Source organism: Propithecus coquereli, unplaced genomic scaffold, assembly GCF_000956105.1.
Source record: "Propithecus coquereli isolate 6110/MARCELLA unplaced genomic scaffold, Pcoq_1.0 Scaffold444, whole genome shotgun sequence".
Taxonomy (NCBI): Eukaryota; Metazoa; Chordata; class Mammalia; order Primates; family Indriidae; genus Propithecus; species Propithecus coquereli.
In genome coordinates, this window is record NW_012150219.1 from 330,780 (window position 1) to 350,518 (window position 19,739).

A 19,739-nucleotide genomic window follows, 5' to 3' on the forward strand; every position below is an offset into this window, starting at 1 on the left:
GTAGTCCCAGCTACTCGGGAGGCTGAGGCAGGAGGATCGCTTGAGCCCAGGAGTTTGAGGTTGCTGTGAGCGAGGATGACCCCACGGCACTCTAGCTTGGGCAACACAGTGAGACTCTGTCTCAAAAAAAAAAAGAAAAAAGAGAGAGAGAAGTGGACCAGAGTGAGGGACAGTGACGAGAGGGAGGGGCTATGTTAGCTGCGGGGGGTGGGGAGGGGCTCACCAGTGAGGTGTCGACTGAGCTGAATCCCTGAATCACATGCAGGGGTGAGGCAGGGGAGCACCCCAGGCAAGAAAGACTGCAAGTGCAAAAGCCCTGAGGAATGTTCTAGAAGCAAGAAAAAGGCTTCTTGGCAGAGATAAAAGTGTTTTTCTTTGTTTGATTTTTGTAGGGAGAGGGGCTTGCTGTGTTGTTCAGGCTGGAGTGCAGTGGTGTGATCACAGCTCACTACGAACCCTGAACCCCTGGGATCAAGGGATCCTCCTGCCTCAGCCTCCCAAGTAGCTGGGACTATGGGTGCGCACCACCGCACCCAGCTAATTTTTAAATTTTCTTTTTTTTATGTAGAGACGGGTCTCACTATGTTGTTCAGGCTGGTCTCGAACTCCTGGGCTCAAGGGATCCTCCCACCTCAGCCTCCCAAAGTGCTGGGACTACAGGTGTGAGCCACTGTGCCTGGACGGCAGGGTTTGTTAAACCTTTGCCTCTTCCACTTAAAGGATAGGAGACTCAGGGCTCCCCCAAGGCCAGCAAAGGGAGAGGCCACAGGGCACAGCAGTTGAGTGCATGGCCTGTGAAGCCAGACTGCCTGGGTTCTAATCCTGACTCCAGGCTGCCTGGGTTCTAATCCTACCTGCCATGTCACCTCGAGTAAGTTTCCTATCTGCGCTTATGTTCCCTCATTTATAAAACGGGGATGACATTAATACTAACATCAAAGGACTGCTGTAAGGCTTGAGCTAATAAGTACACGGGAAGTGCTTAGAAAGAGACCAGGCACACAGAGCATTAGCTTCTGTTTTAATTTAAACTGCTGTCAGTGGAACCATTTTCTCCTCCTCCTCCCCAGCTTCCCGCCTCAGGAACATCTCAGGACTGTCCCCCTCTCCACCCCTCACACCTGCCTCTCTCCCTGTGGGAAGAGGAGCAACTTATCTGAGGGGTGAGGCTGGGAAAAGAGGCACGAACGTCCCAGGAAGGGCTTCCTGCCTCTCACCCCACGGCCCACCCGTCCGCTGTTCCCACAGGACCCATCTCTCCTCCCGGGAGCCCTCAGGCCAGGCCGGCACCCTGCAGCCTCGCAGCCCACCCTGGGAGGCCACCTCCAATGCAGGAAGAAGGGCACAGGAAGCCCACGGATCGGACTTCAAATCGGGGCCGTGTTTTTCCAGTCAAGCTTTTCTGGCCATTGTGGTCCCCGCTGGACACCTGAAGCGGCGTCTCCATCGGTACAGAGCCGGGAGGGGAAAGAGGTGGGATTCGTGAGCCACCCCGACCCCCCAGGGTCTACAGAGCCACAGGCCTGGCTTCGGTCCCCCGTCCCCACTTTGTAAACCACCAGTCCTTCTGTGCCTGCACACAGAGCCCAGGGAGCGAGGCCCCGGAGGCCGGGCTGAGGGCGAGGGGCGGATTACCGTGGTGCATGAAGCCATTGTTGCACAGGCCCACGCCAAGCGCCACGGCCTCCTCCCGCGTCTGGCAGTCTCCCTGGAAGGGAACAAGAAGGGGAGGGCGTTAGGCAGGCCAGTATCCGAGAGGCTGAGCACGGCGGGTGAAAAGCCTACAAAGCCCCCGAAAATGTAGGCTCCACGAGGGCTGGGATCTTTTGTGTTACCGCAGTATCCCAAACACATGTTTGTGACAATTACTAATAAACGCCAAAAAAGATGATTTTATTGTACTTGTGATCAACGCTACAAAGGAAAAATGAGATTTTAAGTGGCAATGCTGGTTGCCTAGAAAGAACCCTTTCCCAGTCCCTCCCTAGTAGCGGAACCTACACCCATCTCCAGCCTCCCTTGCAGCTAGAGGTGACCAAAGAGATACCAGCAGAAATCAGAGGTAGGATGATCTGGCAGAACCTCCTTTTCTTTCTCTTCCTTCTGCCTGGAACAAAGATGTGACGGCTGCAACTCCCGAAATCAGCCTAGACCACAAGGTGACCTCACGGTTGGACACATGCTAAGGCAGGCAGGGCAGAAAGACACAGCGTGGTCCCCAAAGCTAGGATGAGACTGGCCTGGCAGCTCTGGACCTCCAACCTCTGGGCTCCTCTCACACAACAGAGCGTAAGCCCTGATTTGTTTCAGCCTCTGTAGTTGTGTCTCTGATACTAGAAAGAAAGTTCCATTGCTAACTGACCAAGCTCTAGCCAGTGAGACAGCTGGGGAAGCCTATCGGTGGCTTCTGCAAACCACCTTGCTCCCTGATAAACGGGAAAAGCAGCACCGCCCCTCCCTACCTGGGATAGAGTCATGGCCACCCTGTGATCGAGATGGCAGACACACCGAGACGCTAGGGACGGCAGAGTGAAGGATGGAAGGTTCTCGGGTCCTTGCTGACACTACTGAGTCCATAAACCAGCCCTGGAACCACCTAGTTCCACATTTCTTGGCAGGTGTCATCTGTTAAAGCCACTGTTTAGGTGGCTTTTTTACCTTTGCAACTGAAAACATTACAATCTGAACCAACGGATCTGGCTCATCTCAGGGCTTCCCTGAGACAGTGACATCCAACCCCAAACCTGAAGAATGAACGGGCGTGGCCTGTGCCCTGGGCATCTGCTGGTTCCACCTTGAGGCCAACTCTCCCAGGTGGAATGTCATCTTGGTGAGGCTGTCCATCAAAGTTTGCCACCCTCCTGGACAGCCTGAGGACACATGATCCCTGCTAAGCCAACGGATGCTCCCTGCCCCAGGAACACGACACCGGAGTGGAGGAACCCAAGGACAGGGAACAGTTCGTACTGGTTCTACCCAACAGCCAACAGCAGTGTCCTGAAGGCGGTATCCCTCAGCGCCTGCTGCTTGGAGCTTCCTGGTGCCAGTTCTTTCTTAAGCCTGCCTCCTGGGTCTCCCCAGATCTGGGAGCACCCCATCTTTTTCCAACGAGTTGTCTTCTTTTTTGTCCCCCTCAGATTAGCCAGTCTGTTTCTGTTGCTTGCAACCCAAATAACCTCAACTCATCCAGGCCACGTGTGCAAGTTGCACGTATGCACGTAGGAGCAGGGTGTCAAGCAGAGGGAACGGCAGGAGGTGGGAAGGAGGTCAGGAAAGCAGAAGCAAAGGTCAGGAGGTGGGAAGAAGCCCGGAGCGCAGGAGGAAACGTGGCATGGCTGGCAGGGGAGGACGGGTGGGTCGGGTCTGTGGCCAGGAGTTCATGCTGCTACGTCCCTGCTCAATCCTAAGTGCCGGGAACAGGGCCTGGCCTGGAGCCAGTGCTCAGTAAGTATTAACATTTGTTGTTTAAATAAAAGAGTCGTCAGCAGGGGCCAGGTCACGCAGGAGCTTGCGCTGAGGTCAGTGAGCCTCAGCTCCACTGGGACCGTCACGGGGCACGATCTCCTCTCACTGACTCCCAGAGTGAGAGATTCTGCGAGGCCCTGCCTGTCCCCTCTGCAGCAGCTGATGTTTTCCAGCCAGAGGAGACACGAGTGCTATTCAGAGGCTGCAGGACTCAGCCCTGGGAGAGGGCCTGGGGACAGCCTCTGAACTTGGTATGTCACCACATTGCCTGCCCTGGACTGACTCGAAAAAGACAAATTCCTCCCTCCGGACCCCAAGCCAGTGGCTGGAGGGCCAGCGTGCTCGGAGCCCTGCCAGCGCAGGCGGCTATGAGAGGCCACATCCGGAGCAGCCGCCTCCCAGCTGCGAGGGGCCAGCAGGGGACAGACAGCGGCCGGGTGGTGGGCAGGCCCAGCTCCACCGCCTGGGAGGCCCGGGCGGGCATCTGGAGCCCACCTGGCTCTCTGAGGCGCTCACAGCCCCATCTCCCCATTCTCCCCAAAAGGCCCAGGGGTGACCATCCCAGAGGCTCCTAAAGTTAGACCCGCAGCGTGTTCTCAGGCCCACAGTGAAACAGGAAGGGCCTGGATGCACCACCTGAAGAGGAAGCCCCACCCACCTGCCTCCAGCAGTCCCCGAAAGTGGCATTTTCTCCCACCTGGAGGAAGGTGCAGACAGGGAAACTGAGGCTCAGAGGAGCAGTTAGCTACCCAGGCTTGCAGCCAAGGTTCCTGTTCCTATTCATCCTTTGTTTCTTTCTCTGGTACCTCAGGCTGCCAGCAGGCTCTCTGCCTCCCCCACCCTGACCCCCACACCCGTGCTGAGAGCCCTGCTGCCCTCGCTGTGCCATCTGCCTGCACGCGGAGTCAGCGTGGCAGACTCCTGGACACGGTTCTGCAGAGCTGGCACAGCAGTCCGCAGCTCTGTGCCCTCCCGCACCTGGCTCCCTGGCCTGTCCTCCGCCCTCTCTCGCCCCAGCCACTGACCCCTGCCCGACATCTGACAGCCGCACCCTGGGGCACCCTGGAGCCCACGCAGCAAAGACCCCACAACCACCGAGAGCAGCTGGGGTCCCCAGGTTCAAAGCCTGCTCTGTCCTTGACCTTGGGCAATCCCTTAACCCCTCTGAGCTTTACTTCCTCATCTGCATTTTCATTTCTGTCTCAGATGTGCCCGGGGCTCTGCACGGCCTCTGCCACCCGAGCGGTGCTCCCTGCTCAGATTCCACGCTATCAGCTACCATTAGGAGCATCGTTACTGACTGTCAGGCAGGACAACCCCTCCCCACGCACAGAGTATCTCAGAGTGAGCATCCCGATGTCCGTGTGCCCCGAGGCAAGTCACATAACCTGAGCCTCAGTTTCCCCAGCAGTAAAGTGAGGAGAATAACTGTACTTTCCTCAGGTTGTTCTGAGGATTGAACGAGATAACGCACCAAGGAGATCAGAGCCAAAACAGAACATAAACTGTCTACCTAAGGCCTAATGCCTGCCTTATCCTCAGGGTTAAAAGAACCCTGATTCATCTGAGTAGCAACTAGAGAGCCCCTCCCAAGACACAAGGAATGAATCCCAAGGAATTCCACACCACTCTTAGCAACCCCTGTTCTCTTCCCAAGGGACTGGTTTGAGGGCATATGTGGGACCCATCTGGTCATGAGACCCTTGGGGGTGTGCAGGGCAGACTGAGGGACATTTCCTTCCCAAATACCAGAATGAAAAGTGCTCTCCAACTGTCTCTGCTGCCTGCCTTTGGCCCTAGTTCTGCACAGATGTGATGCCTGGAGCTGTGGCAGGCATTATGTGACTGTGAGGCAACTGGTAAGACAATACTAGGATAGCAGAAAACAAAGGTAGAAGACGCCTCATGCAGACAGCGTTGTTGACCTCTAGGACCACAAACTTCAGGCATTTAATTGTGTGAGGGAAAAAAGTCTTTACTGCATAAGTCAGGTTTCCTATTACGCACAGCCAAAAGCATGTCTAACTGATCTAGCAGGTATTCAATCAACATTTTAAAGAGGTAGAATGACGTAGAAGTTAGAAATGAAGATGTGTCCCTCCACCCCAAAAAAAAAAACCTCCTAAACTATAAACATTATGTGTTTTTCTCACTTTCCTGCTAAGGTACAAGGTGGGGATGACTCTTGAAATCACGACTTGCTGTAACCAGTCTTCAAGGTCACATCCTTGCCACCGACCTCTCCCCATGGAGAGACCCACACAGGCACGCTCACCCTCCGCCCCCTTCCCCGACCCGGAGTCGAACGCCAGCTGCCTCTCCAGCAATCTCAGGGAAGCCACCCTCCCGCACCAGCTCCAATTAGCGACCCCGTGTCCTCACACCAGGCCAAGCCACGGAAAGGCCGCTGGAGTGGACGGACACATGTGGCCAGCTGCTACCTTTGCTCCACATCCTTCTGCTGCCTCCACTTGCAGCAAGATGCTGGCTGGGGGTTGGGGAGTCCTCGGGACCAAGTGACAATGACTCAAGCTATTCCTGGGGAGCCTGTGGCCAGCACCACGGCTTCCCTGACAAGACTGGCCACGAGAGGGCCGCCGCCGTGCCCAACACCAACCACCAAAGAGAAACTATCGCCAGCAATGGCCTTCGCTGGTTCCTCCTTCCCCAGCCCCTGACCGCTGGAGTGCTCCATGGAGGCCTGGCCTCCCCGAACCTGCCACTTCCACAGCCTCCCGGCTCAGTAAACCGCAGCTCGAGCCAAAGGCTTTGGCGTCATCTCAGGTCCTCTGTGTCCCTCACGTCCCACAGCCCATCCATCGCTGGCACCCCTGCCAGGTCCACCTTCAAAACATCCAGAATCTGACCACTTCTCCCGCCGTCCCCACCACCCTGCTCTCAGCCACCACCCTCCCCTGCCTGGAATTCTGATGCTGGCTCCTCCCTGCTGCCAGCCTCGTCCCTGCAGCCCGTCCTCACGCCCAGCCAGAGGGGGCCTGTCTGAGCCCATCGCCCCTGTGCTCAGAGGCCTGCGTCATCGGTGCACGTGGCTTCCCCGTCACTGCCTTCCCACGGCCTCCCCAGCCACAGGCCCCCTCTCTGCATCCCCAACGCAGCAGCCTCCACCTCAGGGCCTCTGCGCTGCTCCCCAGACGCCCCCCGGGCTCGCTCCTGCCTCCCTCAGCTCTCTGCCCCACTACCCCTGCTCAGCGCGGCCTCCCCGACCACCCCCACCTCTGTGTTCAACACAATCCCCTCCTGCTCCCACACGCTGTCCCCTCCACCTCGCTGGCACCTAGAACCGGCGGACACGTTATACATTTTACTTATTTTTCTTATTCATCACGTGTCTCTCCTATCCCTCCCCAGAATTTAGGACCTGCGGCAACAGGAACTTCTGTCTTATTTCCTTCATTGTCCCTAGAACCTAAAACAGTGCCTGGTACCTAGTAGGTGCATAAAAAATAGTTTTTTAAAAAAGAAGAATGAGCTAATGCGCCCTCTTGTCTAATTTCCCTACAATCTCTTCTTACCCCTCGTTTCAAATACCACCCAAAAGCTGACAAGGAACAGACCACCCGCAGCGGACAGCCACCTGAGGTCCAGGTGTGTGAAGCCTGCCCTCGCCCCCGCCCACCCGCTGGGAAGCCCAGTGGCACCCCCCGTGCCCAGAAAGAAGGCCGCGTCCTCCCTGCACACCCGCGTCCGTCCTCCCTGCGCACCCGCGTCCGTCCTCCCTGCACACCTGCGTCCGTCCTCCCTGCGCACCCTCGTCCGTCCTCCCAGCTCCGACAAGGGCACTTCCATCTGCCCATCGCCCTGGATCCCAGGACCCATTCTCGATTCCCAGCCCATTCCCACAGCAGTGTGTCCCATCCACTCCAGCTCCAAACACTTCCAAGCCCCTTCCTGCCCTGTCTGTGACCCGCCCACCCCCAGCTCACGCCCGGGGTCCACCCAGGAGCCATGTCCAACTACGCTTTGAAACCAACAAGCAGCCCCGCGCACCAAAGCAGCTCAGCGGGAAACATGAGGCCACAGGGAAGTCCACGATGGTGAGAAGTGGCTGTCTCGGAGGGCCCTGGGACCCTGGCTTGCCTGGGCCCTGACCGAAGCACCTAAACCGCTAAACAAACACCCCTGTGGTGCCCATAGCCTGTTCCAGCACATCGGGAAGGCGGGACTGCACAGACTGCCACCCCCACTTGTTTCTTGGTCTTACTGTTCCCTGTGCCCCCAAATCCCTCCACAATTTCTTCAGTCTTCTGCACTGCAGGTAATTCCGAGCCCCCGATTCCTCTGTGAAGGAGACGAGGAACAATAATAATAATAACAGCTGCAGTTACTGAGCGTTCCTCCGTGCCAGGCACCGCTCTGAGCACTTTACATGACCTCCCTGAATCCAGCCAGCAAACTGCTTTCAAATGAAATGAAGTTTTTATGAACGCTAAATTTAACAATTAACGGGCTGACATAAAGCTGCGCTCTGTAGATGTTTAATTAAACAGTTAGCCATTGTGATTTCACGGGTGTCTCCTGTTCCTTTTACAGACCACGAATGGACATTCCTGTGAGCTCCCTGAAACATACACAGAACCAAAATACAAGTGGGTCGGACAGGCTTGTCCAAGCCTCAGCTTTGCCACTGCAAGGCTGTGCGCCCTTGGACTAGGCACTCGGCCTCTCTGGGCCCCAGGTCCCCCATGGGTAAATGGGCTGGGGGACTCAATCAGACAATGCACGAAGCCTGCCAGGGTCTGGCCCAGAGTAAATGTCCTGTGATCGGGAGCCATAAAGGAGAAGGGACGGGCAGACAGGTGTGTCTGTGGCACCCGATGGAGCGAACACCTTTGGGAAGTTGCAACAACACTGATGCACAGATTTTCCAAGCCTCTGGCCAGCTCCTACCCACTGGAAACTTTTCTGAAAGGAATGACTTGGCGAGCTCCAAACAGAGGCTCCAGTTTGGTGCCGGGATGAGACCAACCCATCCCAGTTTGCCTGGGACCACACAAGTTTTAAAACTGAAGTCACCCACGTATCCCTGAATGGATGGATGGATGGATGGACGGACGGATAAACAAAGTGCAGTTTACACACACTGCTATGGTTTGAATGTTTTTGGCCCCTCCAAAATTCATGATGAAACTTGGTCCCATTGCCACAATATTTAGACGTACAGCCTTCAGGGGGTGATTGAGTTGTTAGGGTGCAGCATTAGGCACCCTTATAAATGGGCTACCACAGGACGTGGCATTCCTCCCCTGCAGAGGACGGGGCAACAAGGTGCCATCTCAGAAACAGAGACCAGGCCCTCACCAGACACCGAACCTGCCGGCACCCTGATCTTGGACTCCCAGCCTCCAGAACCGTGAGAAATAAATTTCCGTTTACAGATTACCCAGCTCAGGTATTTTTGGTTATATCAGCACAAAGGTACTAAGATGCAAACAATGCACTATCATTCAACCTTAAAAAGGAAGGAAATTCTGACACAGGCTACAACACAGATGACCCTTGAGGATGTTACTAAGCTAAGTGAAATAAACCAGTCACAGAGGACAAACACGGTGATTCCACTTACAGGAGGTACCTGGATCAGTCAAGTTCATACGAACAGAAAGTAGAAGGGCGGCTGCCAGGGCTGGGGAGGGAATGGGGACTTGTCTAATGGGGACAGAGTTTCAGTTTAGGAAAATTAAAAGAGGTCTTTGGCCAGATGGTGGTGACGGTTGTATAATATTATGAATATATTTAAATGTCACTGAACTGTCCACTTAAAAATAGTCAAGATGGTTTTTATGTTATGCATATTTTGCCACAATTAAAAATAATAATACAATTTTTTTTTAAATGAAAAGCCCCACATCCAAGGACAAAGCGAGATGCTGGTCACACACCTCCCAGCGAGTCTCACCTGGGCCAGCAGCCAGTCCACCAGCTTGCTCCCGGGCAGCACCGACTTGTAGGTCTTCAGGTGGTAATCGCGGTCTCTGCGGAGAAAGGCAAGCGCAGGTGGGTGGCGGGGAGGAGGGTGGCGGGAGCAGCCCTCGCCACCCTGCTGGACGTGCCCAGGAGTCAGGGAGTCCCCAGCTACCCAGGCACCGGGCAGGGGTGGAGTCTCAGCCCACACTCCGCACTGAACTTGCAACCCCACCGAGGGCCGGGCCGCTCTACCCCAGACCTCCATCCACTAAAGAGTAGGCGACAGGAGGAGACGCTCTGGGACATTGCAAACTCTCTCTCTAACCAAGGGATCTCCGCTGGGGCGGTTCTGGCCTCCAAGGAACACTCCGCTATGTCTGGAGACATTTCTGGCTGTCATGACCCGGGGGGCCAGGGTCGGGGGTGCTAATGGCATCTAGTGGGCAGAGGGCAGGGATGCTGAACATCCTCCAAGCCCAGGACAGCCCCCCGACAGAGACTTATCCTGGCCAAAACGTCACTTGTGCCGAGACTGAGGGACCCTGGTTTACTCTAACAGAGCAGCGGGGAAAACTCTCAGTTGTGTCCTTTGCTTTAGCTCTTTGGTTGTTGACACTCGTGTTTAAAGGGGACAAACTATACGGACGTGGAAAGCCCTCTTCGTGGGGCTGGTGTGGGCTCCTGGGACCGAGCAGGGAGCCCTGTGAGGTCCACGGTTCTTGCCCGAGGCAGGCACTCTGCCCTGGTACGGCACCTACACTTCTGCCAAGCCTCGGTACGATCACTGACCTCACAGCGAAACTGCAACAGTTTCTCAGCCTTTGAAGTCGACACAAACGAGCTTATGCGGCGGCCAGCCTGTGTCAAGGCTGATAAAGAAAGTCTAGCTGGGGAGTTTTTCTCAGGCTTTAGGAACTGGGGGGGTCCAGCAGGCTGCATGCCCTGCCGCCCCCTCCTCCCAGGCTGAGGGGAGCCCCCGCCTGCCTCCCGGCGGTGGCAGGAGGGCAGCAACAGAGGAACCAAGGAGGGAGGCGGGTCTGGAGATGAAAGTGGTTCCCAGGGCCTGACCTTCCCTCCCTCACCTCCGCTCCTCTGAGAGGTGATAAAAGCTATCAGGACAGCAGGGCGGTGGGCACAGAGGAATCTGCAGCTGGGACAAGAACAGGTCACCCTCTCCATCCCTTTATCCACAACTTTAAGTTTCATGGTAATTTAAATTCATGGCATTTATGGTGCCAGGAGCCGCGCAAAGCGCCTCTGCAAAGCGCCTCTGTAGACGTAATAATCCTCACGGCAACCCACGAGGCACGAGCTGTTCTTCTGCCCATCTCACAGACGCAGAAACGGAAGCAAAACAGGGAAACAACCTTTCGACATTCACTCAACAATCGCGTACCGAGTGATACTTTGCCCTAGGCCCGTGCTCTCCAATGTATGGTCGTTTTAATTTAAATTTCAATCAATTAATATGAAATCAAATTAAAAATCACATTCCTCAGTGTCAAATGTTTAAAAGCTGCACGCGACCAGTGGCTGCCGTATCGGACAACACAGCCACGGAGCATTTCTATCAGCGTGGAAAGTCCTGCTGGGTGGCGCGACCGCAGTGCTGCCCAGGGTGCTGGGGACATGGCAGTGAAGACTTCCCTCGCCCCCCGTGAGTTTACGGCTCAGCGGGGGAGAAAGTACACAGGTAAAAGAGTATATAAGATGACGAGTAGTGAGCGGTTTTAAGAAGAAAACCAACACGAAGGAAGGAAAGAAGGACAGAGAGTACAGGGTGACGCTACTCTATAAAGGTGGTCAGGGAAGACGCCACTGATATGGAGACACCTGAAGGAAGTGAGGGGCAGACGTGGAGATATGGACGGCTAGAGCATCCCAAGCAGAGGGAACAGCAAGTGCAAAGGCCCTGAGGTGGCTCCTATTATTGTCCCCAGTCCGCAGAGGAAAGAGCTGAGACAGGGAGGTTCAGTAGCTCTGCCCAGGGCCCCACAGCTGGTCTCTAGCAGATTAAAGCTCAGCCCGTCTGGCTCCAGAACCAACACCCTTCACCACCACACTGCAGCGCTTCCCACAAACCCACTCACATGATCCTAACGACAGACCTACAGGGAAGGTGACTCCCAGCCCCATCTGATGGACAAGGAAACTGGGGCTCAGAGAGGTTAAGTTGTCGGCCCCAGGCCACACAGCTGAAAAGAGGCAGAGGAGAAGCTGAGCTTGGAAAGAGTAACTTACTTGATCACGGGGGTGTAGAGGCTGTGAAGACGGCAGTAAAGCCTCACACCCTGGAAGAAAAAAAGGGGGGATTCTGGGATCAGGCCACATCCTTCAGAAGCCTCCAAATCCAGGCTGCTGGGAGAGCGCAGGGTGAAGGGGGAGGCAGGGGAGGAAGAGAACAGGCCGCTGGGGCACAGGCCTGCTCTGGGGTGACTTCACAAGGTGACCTCATGGGGGCCCGGGTGGGGGTCCCTACCTTGGACATGATATCCTCCAGCTCACTCCGCGCCTTGAAGGTGCCGTCGTCGTAGCGGAAGCGATACATCACCTGCTCATTCTTGAACTGGTGCTTGTCAGAAACTGGGGGGACAGGGCGGGGGGCGCCATGAGGCTGGGCACAGCCCCTCGGCCCCTGCCAACCATGCTCCCACGTCACCCTTCGCTGGGCCGGGCTCCGGTCCGGCGTGATCGCACTGACCCCTCCCCACGCCCCAGTGAGGTGGGTGCTCTAACCTCCCTACTTTGCACACGAGGACTCTCCTGCTGCGTGTAGGGCCCTGCTGAGACGCGCAGCGTGGAGGACATCCGCAGGGGAAGGGGCCCAGAATGCACCTGGGCCAGCCTGCACTGGGACCCTTCTGGCTCAGCATGTCCTGAGACCTAGATCCCCAGTGGACGTGTGGGGGCCCAGCATGCTGGGCTATGAGACCACAGCTGAGATTTATGGAACCATCCCTGGACAACGGCCTTGAAGTCGTCCTTGATGCTTCGGATGCATGAGCAAAGCCTGTAAGGCCTGACCTTCAAAGTATCAGTCATCTGCCTCCTACACTCCCACCCTGGCCAGAACCTCCTGCGGCCCCCGCCTGGACGATTCCATCGCTGGGCTCCCTGCTGCCACCCTCGGTCCTAACAGGCCACCCTCCGCGAGAGGCCAGAGGGTTAAAGTATGAGGCTGAGCAGGTCTTTCCTCCACGCAGAGGAGCCTCCTCAGCAGCGCAGCCACCTCACTCAGAGTGAAAGCCACAGACCCTACGATCCCCCCCAGAGTCCCAGACCCCAGCCCCTCCGCTCTCCCCGTCAGCCCCAGGCCCTCTGCCCCATCTCCTAACACTCCCCTGCCTGCTCTTGCTGTTCCCTGAACAAACCGCTTAGACTCCTGCCTGGGGACTCGGCACTGGCTGTTCCCTCTGCTGGAAACACGGAGCCCAGCTGGCTCCTTCCCTCGCTGCTCAGGTCCTGGGCCCAATTCACCTTCTCAGTGAGGCCTTCCCCGACTCCCCTGCTCAAGACGGAACCTCGCCACCCACACTCATCCCCCTTCCCTCCCTCCCCAGACCAATCGCCACCTACACATACGTGTTTTACTATCTTGTTTATTATCTTCCCCTTCCGACTACAAGGTCAGCTCCACGAGGACAGGCTATGTTCACCTCTCCCGCTCACTGCCGTGTGAACGGTGCCTGCCACATGGTGGTTAAAACTTAAACAAAGGTTTCTTACTCTTTTGTGAAGGGACAGATAGAAAATTCTACTCCCCTACCCTCCACTATCTGAGGTGCCCCTCCTTTACTGGTGCCCCAGGTGAACGCCGGGTTTTGCAGACCTGGAAGCAATTTGATGAGAGCAACCATGTTTCTGTGGCCCACGCTGTGCCCAGGGAATGAGGCAGCCACACAGAAGCACAGAACAGCCTCTGGGTTAGCGGAAGCACGGCACTGCTGGGGTCTGGCCCGACCCTGCCCCTTGGCCCGGCTGGGCCCAGCCCCCACTCACCATGGTGGATAATGCCATTCTCCAGCAGGGCTTGGCCCAAGTTGACTCCTTCTTCCATCTTGCTGATTTCGCCAATTTCCAGGAGCCAAGCAACGAACTCACTGCCAGGAACATAAGATGCCACTGAGAGGACTTCCCCAATCCTGGGACCACAGGGACAGCACTAAGCTACCCACCCCAGGAAACACAGCAAGAGCTTCCCACAGGGAAGCAAAGCCTAGGACCCCACAGCCCTTAGGCTGGCACTGAGGCCTCATGCTTTCCTAGTTACCAGTGGCAGAGAGGTGGGTGCGACCAGAGCTCCGGCCTGCCTCAGGCTCACTGGATAGATGGATGGATGGGTGGAGAGGTGGATGGGTGAGTGGATGGATGAAGGGATGGGTGAGATGGGTAGGTGGGTAGGTGGGTAGATGGGTGGGTAGATGAGTGAGTGGGTGGACAGAAGGGTGAATGCAGGGATGGGCAGGTGGATGGACAGTTGATGGATGACAGCTGAATGAATGAACAGAGGTACAGGCAGGTGAATGGGTGACTTAACGAACGGACAGACGGATGACTTGATAGGGAGATAAATGGGCAGAAGGGAAGATGATGGAGGTGGATGGTCAGTGAACAGAAGAATGAACAGACGGATGGGGGTAAATGGGGTGGGGTGGACAGACGCAGGAAAGGAATGAAGCAGCAAGCAGGGAGAAATGACAGGAAAGCCTCCCAAAGGTTTCCCCATTACTCAACAACAACAAAAAAATCCAAACTCTGCCCACATGTCAACAAACAAGGCCCTATCTGCTCCGCCCCCAGCCCTGCTCATCTCAGCCCTACTCCTCTTGCTTACGCCTTAGCCATACTCACCACCTTTCCCTTCGTGAACAACGCCAGACTCCTGCCTGCCTCAGGGCCTTTGCACTTGCTGTTCCCTCTGCCTGGAAACACCCTTCCTCGACTCTGTGTGACTGTTCCTTTTCATCCTTCAGGTCTCAGTGCAAATGTCACCTCCTCAGAGAAGCCTTCCCTGACTACCTCACCAAAAATAGTCCCCTACCCAGACACAATCCATCACATCTGTTTTACTTCCTCTTCTGCACTTGTCACTGTCTGAAGTAATCTTGTTTACAGATTGATTTATGTGTTTATCAGCTAACCTGCCCAATCAGAATGTCCTCCCCATGCAAGCGGGGGTTTTGTCTCGTCCACTCACTGTCCCAACACCTAGAGGCAGGCCTAATGCACAGCGGGCTCAGTACTCATTCATTGAACAAAGGAAGGAATGAACCATTAAACAAGAAGGAACGTTCTGGGCTCTGCAGGAAGGTCTCAGGAAGCCAGAAGTGCTCACAAGCCAGAGGATGACAGGCAGCTTTTCCGACTCCAACGTGACTGTCCGGGGCACAGAGGCTCAGCCAGGCCCCCCGGTCCTGGAACTTGGGGGTGCTCCTCGGGCTCAGCAAAGAGCTCAACCCACTCGAGCCAGAGGAGAGGGGAAAGCCCGGAACGGGGCAGTTTCCGCCGAGGCGATGTGTGTGCAAGGGAGGCAGGTGGCAGCTGGCCAGAGCACGCGCTCCCCTGCTTATCGAAACCAGCTGTCCCACCTCCCATTACGGGGCCAGAGGGGGCAGAGCTATTTTTAGCTTCCCAGTGCTAGCTGAGCGGAGACCTGCCTCGCATGTAGGTAGCGTGTACGCGGAGGCATTCACAAAGCCCCAGCTGGAGGCACAGGCGGGCAGAGAAGAAATGGATCTGTTTTGTGGAATGGGATCCCCAGGTGGGGAAGAGATTGTTCTGGATCCTATCCACCCCCAGTTCCATTCTCAAAGTCCCAAAACTCAGGGACAGGGAGGAAGTTGCCAGCAGCTAAAGGAGGTGAGCAGATGTGTGCGTGCCCACTTGCGGAAGCTGGAGTCCCAGCGTCCGGTGGCCCACCAGCTGTCCAAATGGGGGCGGCCTGGCACTGACCAGCAACCCTGTGGCCAGGGTGAGGGGACAGGAAATATCCCACGACAGCTAGGGGAATAGAAGAGGACAGCCACTCTGACCCGTGTTTCTGCCCAGTCTGGGTCCTGCTACCTCCTTGGGGATCAAGGAGGGTTCACAGCTTGCTGGGCAAACTTGGGCAAGTCACTGTCCCTCTCTGGGCCTCAAAAGAGTCCATATGGCAAGTGGTTCACTCAGGGGCCTTCTGGATTTAGCAGGTAAACTTTTAATCATGTGAAATCTTAAGCTGGGATCCAGTATGCAAAACCCAGCAAAATTCATATCTAAGGCAGGGACCTCAGACTGTCGTAAATAGGCGAAACAGACCAGGCAGAGACTGTGCCAAACAGCCAGCGCCTGCTGCATCTGAAGGCGGCAGCCGCTCCTCAGTGGAGCGGACCGTGGCCACATGGGAAGACTATAGCATCTAACAACTTTTCAAGAGAAGGCGGAAATCCGGCACTTCCTGTGAAACCTCCCAATTGTTAAATGTTGATATCTAATCCAACATTTTCTGAAAACACCATGTGGGCCAAGGAAAACACGCCTGCGAACTGCCTTGGGTCCGCGGGGCGCCGTCTGCCACCTCTGGGGTGCAGGGGAGAGCGCGCCAGGCGGCAGGGCCGGCACACACAACGGCCCTGGGTGAGAAGTGAGCCTGGGACACCAGGCTCTGCCAGGGGACAGGGGGGCTGAGTGCAAAGCACAGCAAGGTCCAGGCTTCCAAAGACTCAGAACAGCGTGAGGGGAGATGAAGACACGGCGTGAGGACACCCCGCTCGATGGGGAGTTTGAGATTCAGGGATGGGGACGACCTGAGAGTCAGCACCTGTCAGCCTTCATCCCTCCTTCCGCCCTGGCCCCTGGCATCACTCCCCCAGTAAACGCTGACGTAGCCCACCACGTGTCAAGGCCGAGGCTAGACACAGGAAACACACAGCTATGCCTTTACTGTCTCGCTAAGAAAGCGCCCGAGCCAAGGCCCCACGTACCACCCACCACCCACCACCCAGCACGAGACTCCCCTTTCCCTGCCTGACCCTCGGTGGGCCGTGGGGGGAGAGGGCAGGGACTGAGGGTTTGCTATCCATCCCTGGAATTCCACTGCCCGAAGATGCTTCCTGAAGATGGCCATGTTTGACGGATCATTACTGATCATCTGTGCACGCTGATACCCTGCACCTGTGCACACAGGTGGCCCTGACAGCAGAGCTTCCTCCACCTCGGAGTTTTCGCCTGGCAGAACCAGTAGCTGAATGACGTCTAATCCGTCCAGGGTGAAACCAAAGGCCTTCTCCTCCCAGGAAGCTTCCTCTGACTGCCCCTGCCAGACCTTGTCACCCCTGGTCCCCTGAGCTCTGACAGCCCCAACGGTGCCCTCATTCTGGGCCTGTATGATAAGTTTCATACTCACCTCACTCCCCTACTGAGACTCTTCCAGTGGCTTCCCAGGGCACCTAGAACAAAATCTGTTCCCCTTACCGAGGCCCTGCCTGACGTGGCCCCTGCTGACTCCTGCAGCCTCGTCCCCCACTCTCCGGCCACTCACCGCCTCCAGCCGCAAGGGCCTCCTAGCTGCTGCTCCATTACTAACAGCTCATTCCAGCCTCAGAGCTCTTGCACCTGCTGCTCCCTCAGCCAGGAATGCTGTTCCACATCCCTCATGGCTGTCTCTTGCTTGTCATTCAGCTCTTGGTTAAAATGTCACCTCCCCTAAGAGGCCCTCCCTGCCCACACTGGATGAACCAGCCCCCCATTTCCTCTCCTCCTGACATCACCCTACTTATTTCCTTGTAGCATTCAACAACTTGCTGAAATTCCCTTCTTTATTTATATTTGTCTACTTTTCTACTGTGAGGAGGGCAGGGATTTTGTCTGTCCTATTCCCTGCTGGCACATAGCAGGGACTCAGTGAACAGAGTGAGTGAATGAATGAATGAATGAATGAATTTGTCTCCTCAACTAATCTGAGGATGCCACGTTCCTCCCATGCTATTCTCCAAAATAATACACAAATTTTATTCCATGTTTTTTCTAATGTGGCATCTATTAGTTTTTTCTGAGTAGGGCAGAAACAGGCCCCTCCTTAACCTGTATTTCTACACGAAACATCACCATGGCCCCACACGCATTCCCATCACTCTTGCCAGCACTGAGCACGTCACATGCGTCATCTCACTGTATCCTCCAACAATCCTACCAGGTATGTTTTATTATCTCTCTTTAATTGATCATTTACTGAGGCTCAGAGAGGTTAAGAAACTTGCCTAAAGTCACACAGCTAGAAAGAACCAAGGCTTTAGCCCAATTCTGACCCAAAGCCCAACCTTGAAGGTTATAAAGATAAATCAGACATCTTTTGTATTCAGAGTTCCCCATCCAGTAGCAGAGACAGATGTGCAGAAAGTAACTGCCAAGGACAAATGAAATGTGCTTCACAGAGATAAGAATGACTAAATGCAGCAGAGCACGGGGGACAGAGCACAGGTCTGGAGTCGCCCAGGCCCAAGTTCAAACCCCAGACCCCCACTGTGGCTTTGGGACCTTTGCCCTCTCTAGGGTTTAGTGTCCTTCCCCTTACAATGCGGACAATGGCGGGAACCTGCCTCACAGTGTCGTGTGAGGACTGGGAGACGTGGCCAGACCCCAGCATGTGGAGTGAGGGGTTTGAAAAACATGTCCTTCCGCCCAAGGACCAGCGTCACATCTTGGAGAAGGCTCGGTCTCTGGCCTGGCGGGGAGGGAGGATCGCCAGCCCAGGCTGGGTGCAAGCAAAGCCGTGCAGGGAGAAGAGTCTTACTAGAACAGCCTCCTGCAGGAAGTCTGGGCCCTACGGACCTGCGGTTATAAGACGAGCTGCGATCCTGGCCCTGTGTCAACAGGCAGTGAAAGAATCTCCCCTAATCCTTCCTGAGGAGGCAGAAAACTCTGAAGCTCTAATCACAGGCAGGTTATCCCATCCTGCTGGAAGAGGCCGCTTGGCAGGAGGCAGAAGGTTCTCCAACCCCAGGCGGCCCGGAAGCTGCCCCTCCTGAGAGGAAAGCCTCCTCTCTGCCTGGGATTAGGGATTAGCTGGCGGAGACCAGCCAGGCCACCCCCAGCCCGCAGGACTCCCAGGGCCCAAACTCTCTTCTCCACAGACCCTCTCAGGGAGCTCGGAACTGGAGTTCCTGACCCTTGAGGGCAACAGGATGCCTGAGTCCAAGGTACCCCCGCCCCTGAGACCTCCCCCTGCTGCCTCTCAACCACGAGCCTCAGGCCGCGACCGTCGGATCTCCCCCGGCTCCACACTCGGTCTCCAGCGGCTGCCCAATGTCAACACCGGACACCGAATGTCCCACAGCATTTCAACCTGGACGCGTCCAAAACTAGGCCCCTGCCCCTCTCCCGGGGACCTGCTCCCCACCCTCTGCCCCTTCCCTGCCCTGACCCCAATGCCCCCCGCCTCTCTGGCTCTTCCTCCTTCAACGTCATCGTTTGGCCCAGGGCCCAGGCCTGCCTCTTCCTCTCCTTCATTCAGTCTCGTGGCTTTGAAGACCATCCCAAGGCCATTTCCCACACTTAGGTCCCCAATCCAGACTGGTCTCCCCAAGTCAAGACTTTATATCCAACCAACAAGCCAGCATCTCCACTTGGGTGTTCAGTAGTCTCGAATGTGACCCGTCCGCAGTGGCGCTCCTGAGACCTCCTCCTGCCACCTTCCTCCTCTTCTCAAAGTAGCAAGTCGGGCCTTCCAGAGGCTCGGTCCTTAACTCCCTTCACTCCCCAGCCCATCAGCACACGCTGCTGCCCCTGCAAAACCATCCAGAACACAGCGCGTCTCCCATCTCCACTGTGACTGTCCTAGGTGGAGCCCAGCGCAAGCAACGTCCCCCCGGTCCCTAGCACCGTGACAATACAGCAGCGTCCACCAGAGGTCTCTGCAAAAGCCTTTGGGAAGGGGGTGGGGTATAATCAATCAATTCTAAATAAAATCCCTGCCTGGCAGGCACGCTTCTCTGCCAGCTGCACCACGGCCTTCGCGAGGTCGGGAGCCCCTGGGCTTCTTCCTCCCCAGGGTGTCTGGCACACAGTGGGGCCTCAAAACGGCTTGGCCATTCTATGGATTTCTTCTGCCTCCCATTCCCCAGCCCCTCCCACAGGTGTGGAGCCCGAGTTTAAGACGGTCGCCATGTCTTCTGACCCCTTCGATCCTGGCTTATAAAACGGGGTCTCTGTTTCCCCTAAACCGAGAAAGCAGAGGCTGAAAAGCTTCCGAGAGCCTCCCCTGCCCCTCACGTGTAACTCAGGAAGAGAGGCCGCACCAGGTGCCACCCGGCCAACACCTTGATCTCGGACTTCAGCCTCCTGATCCCGGACTTCCAGCCACAAGGCAAATT

General features: G+C 56.0%; 1 protein-coding gene across 1 annotated transcript in view; it reads right to left on the reverse strand.

The window, feature by feature from the left end:
- The window catches only part of PREX1 (phosphatidylinositol-3,4,5-trisphosphate-dependent Rac exchange factor 1), a 175,117-nt gene that overhangs the window by 35,211 nt on the left and 120,167 nt on the right, over positions 1-19,739 (reverse strand). The window contains exons 10-14 of the mRNA XM_012654692.1: positions 13,390-13,490; positions 11,870-11,973; positions 11,632-11,681; positions 9,383-9,458; positions 1,636-1,708 (exon numbers count right to left, since the gene is read on the reverse strand). Of these exons, the coding sequence (XP_012510146.1) occupies positions 1,636-1,708; positions 9,383-9,458; positions 11,632-11,681; positions 11,870-11,973; positions 13,390-13,490 (404 nt within the window). The remainder of the gene's footprint in view (positions 1-1,635; positions 1,709-9,382; positions 9,459-11,631; positions 11,682-11,869; positions 11,974-13,389; positions 13,491-19,739) is intronic.